This window comes from Loa loa, assembly GCF_000183805.2.
Source record: "Loa loa unplaced genomic scaffold supercont3.1343, whole genome shotgun sequence".
NCBI lineage: Eukaryota > Metazoa > Nematoda > Chromadorea > Rhabditida > Onchocercidae > Loa > Loa loa.
Genome location: NW_018109523.1, coordinates 1 through 2,181, shown reverse-complemented (window position 1 = coordinate 2,181; position 2,181 = coordinate 1). Strand labels below are relative to the sequence as shown.

Genomic DNA, 2,181 nt, shown 5'->3' with positions numbered 1-2,181 from the left:
TATATATATATATATATATATATATATATTTCTTTCGTGTATTCTCATAGCAACACGTATAGCTATATAACAAAAATGATAAATGATTAGATGAAAATGATAACTTTTTATCAGCATTTTATCAATGAGACAATAACATTGAATGAAATAATTGAATGAAAAATTGCAAACAATTTAATCAAAAAAATTAATCAAAATAAAATTATAAAATTAAAAATTAACATTTATTGCAAATTTTCTAAAATAATACAAATAACAAAAACAATAAAAGATTAGGTACATTTGAAAAAGAAAAAAAATAAAGATGAAAATTTGCAATTTGGTTAAATTTAAACTTATTTTAGCATTTTTTATCGCCCCATTACATGAAGAAATTTTAAAATTTATTTTTAACCAAATTAATTTGAAGTAATTTAGAATAATTAATGATTTATTTACATTTCACAAATCACAATTTATTAAGTGAAAATTTCAATTTTAGCTAAATAATTACAAATAAAATATATGAATAGTTAACATATACATATGATAATTTGAACAATCAATAATTCAAAATAATCAATATAATATTTGAATGCATAGAAGTGATAAGTTTTTTTTTTAACCAGAAATTAAATATTCATCGTTTCATTGATAAATTATCCCTCCCAATTCTAGTTACATTGAATTGTTCAAATTTCACTAATTCCATCATTTTCATTCAAAATACAAATCAGTAACAAATACAACTCTATGTCATATATTTCAAATTTCCCATTAACTATAATCCGCTTTCATGAGTAGAAATTTTTCGTTTACCGGATAATAATGGTTCTGTATATGGTGGCGGATTTATACGATTTGAATGAAAACGTCGCCAAAGTGTTGCGATTAATTCACAGGTGACAATATCACCTGAATTAGCTTTTATTAATTGCAATAAGAAGATACCATCTGGACGAAGTTTTTCATCAACAAATTCATCAATTAATGCACGATAACGTGTTGTATGAGCAATTGCTGGATCAATCTAAAAATTTTCAAAATATTAAATTTTAATATAATTTGAATTTTAAATTTGAAGCAAATAAAAAAAGGATAAAACAAATAAATAAATATAATAACAAATTTAAAAAAGAAAAAAAAATACAAAATATTCAAATATAGTATGGGAAATGTTATCAAATATTTATTAAAATTAAAATTTAAAAAATAAGAAAAGAAAAAAAAGAAACGAAACCTTTTCAAGATAAATACCAATCATTTCTCGTCCAGAAATATTCATAAAGCTTGCAAATAACCATTGTAAAAGGCTTACAACACTGAAATATATATTTAATTAGTAAAGAAAATAAAATTTTAATTAAAAATAACATATTTTCATGTAACATTTTGTTTTAGACTTTTTTAAAAATTAAAATTAATGAAAATTTAATTAATAAAAATATAATTTAGCAAATTTTTTTCCATTGAAATATATTTTTTTATTATAAATTAAAAAAAAAATTATATTAATTTCTCTGAATAAAACAAAAATTCATCCCTATGATCAATTTTTTAAGCATAAATCACCATTTTTTCTTTTTTTAAAAGAAGAAAAAAAAATTTTTTTTTCGTTTATAATTTAAAAAAATTATATTTTAAAATAGAAAACAAACATTAAAAAATTTCTGAAAACTTATTAGCAAAAATTTTTTAAAAACAATATAATATAGCTTAGATTGATATGAAAAAAAAAAATGATAACATCAATAAATAATCAGTCAATCAATCAATCAATCAATATAGCATTAGTGATAAAAGTGTAACAATATGATATAATAACTAACCTGATAGTAGAAATGATAAGTAACCAAAACCATAAAAATAAAAAATTTTTTCATTAAACATATTAATCATTAATACACATTGTACAGTATGTCGATGAAGATTACCAAGTACACGTACCTAAAGATGTTTTTGAAATTTTAAAAAAATATAAATTTAATTTTGCATATTATTTAATCAACATTTGATTAGCTAAATTCATGAGTTAATTATGCTAATTAATTAACTGAGCTAAAAGGTAATTGAAACAACACAAATAATTAATTATAAACTCATAACCTTAAAAAAATAATAATTTTGAAAATGAAAAAAAAAAAATGAAAGAAAAAATGGTAAAAAAATTTTTAGTTTGCATTCTTTTTTCTTCATAACATT

The 2,181-nt window shown here is 19.3% G+C and overlaps 1 protein-coding gene across 1 annotated transcript; it reads right to left on the bottom strand.

The window, feature by feature from the left end:
- Window positions 1-646: 646 nt before the first annotated feature.
- Window positions 647-1,913, bottom strand: LOAG_14883 (hypothetical protein). Its single transcript, XM_020448867.1, has 3 exons — window positions 1,809-1,913; window positions 1,220-1,301; window positions 647-1,009 (listed from the first exon to the last, which is right to left on the bottom strand). Exons 2-3 carry the CDS (start codon window positions 1,262-1,264, stop codon window positions 761-763), a joined length of 294 nt encoding a protein of 97 aa, XP_020301017.1. The 5' UTR covers window positions 1,265-1,301; window positions 1,809-1,913; the 3' UTR covers window positions 647-760.
- Window positions 1,914-2,181: the final 268 nt, after the last annotated feature.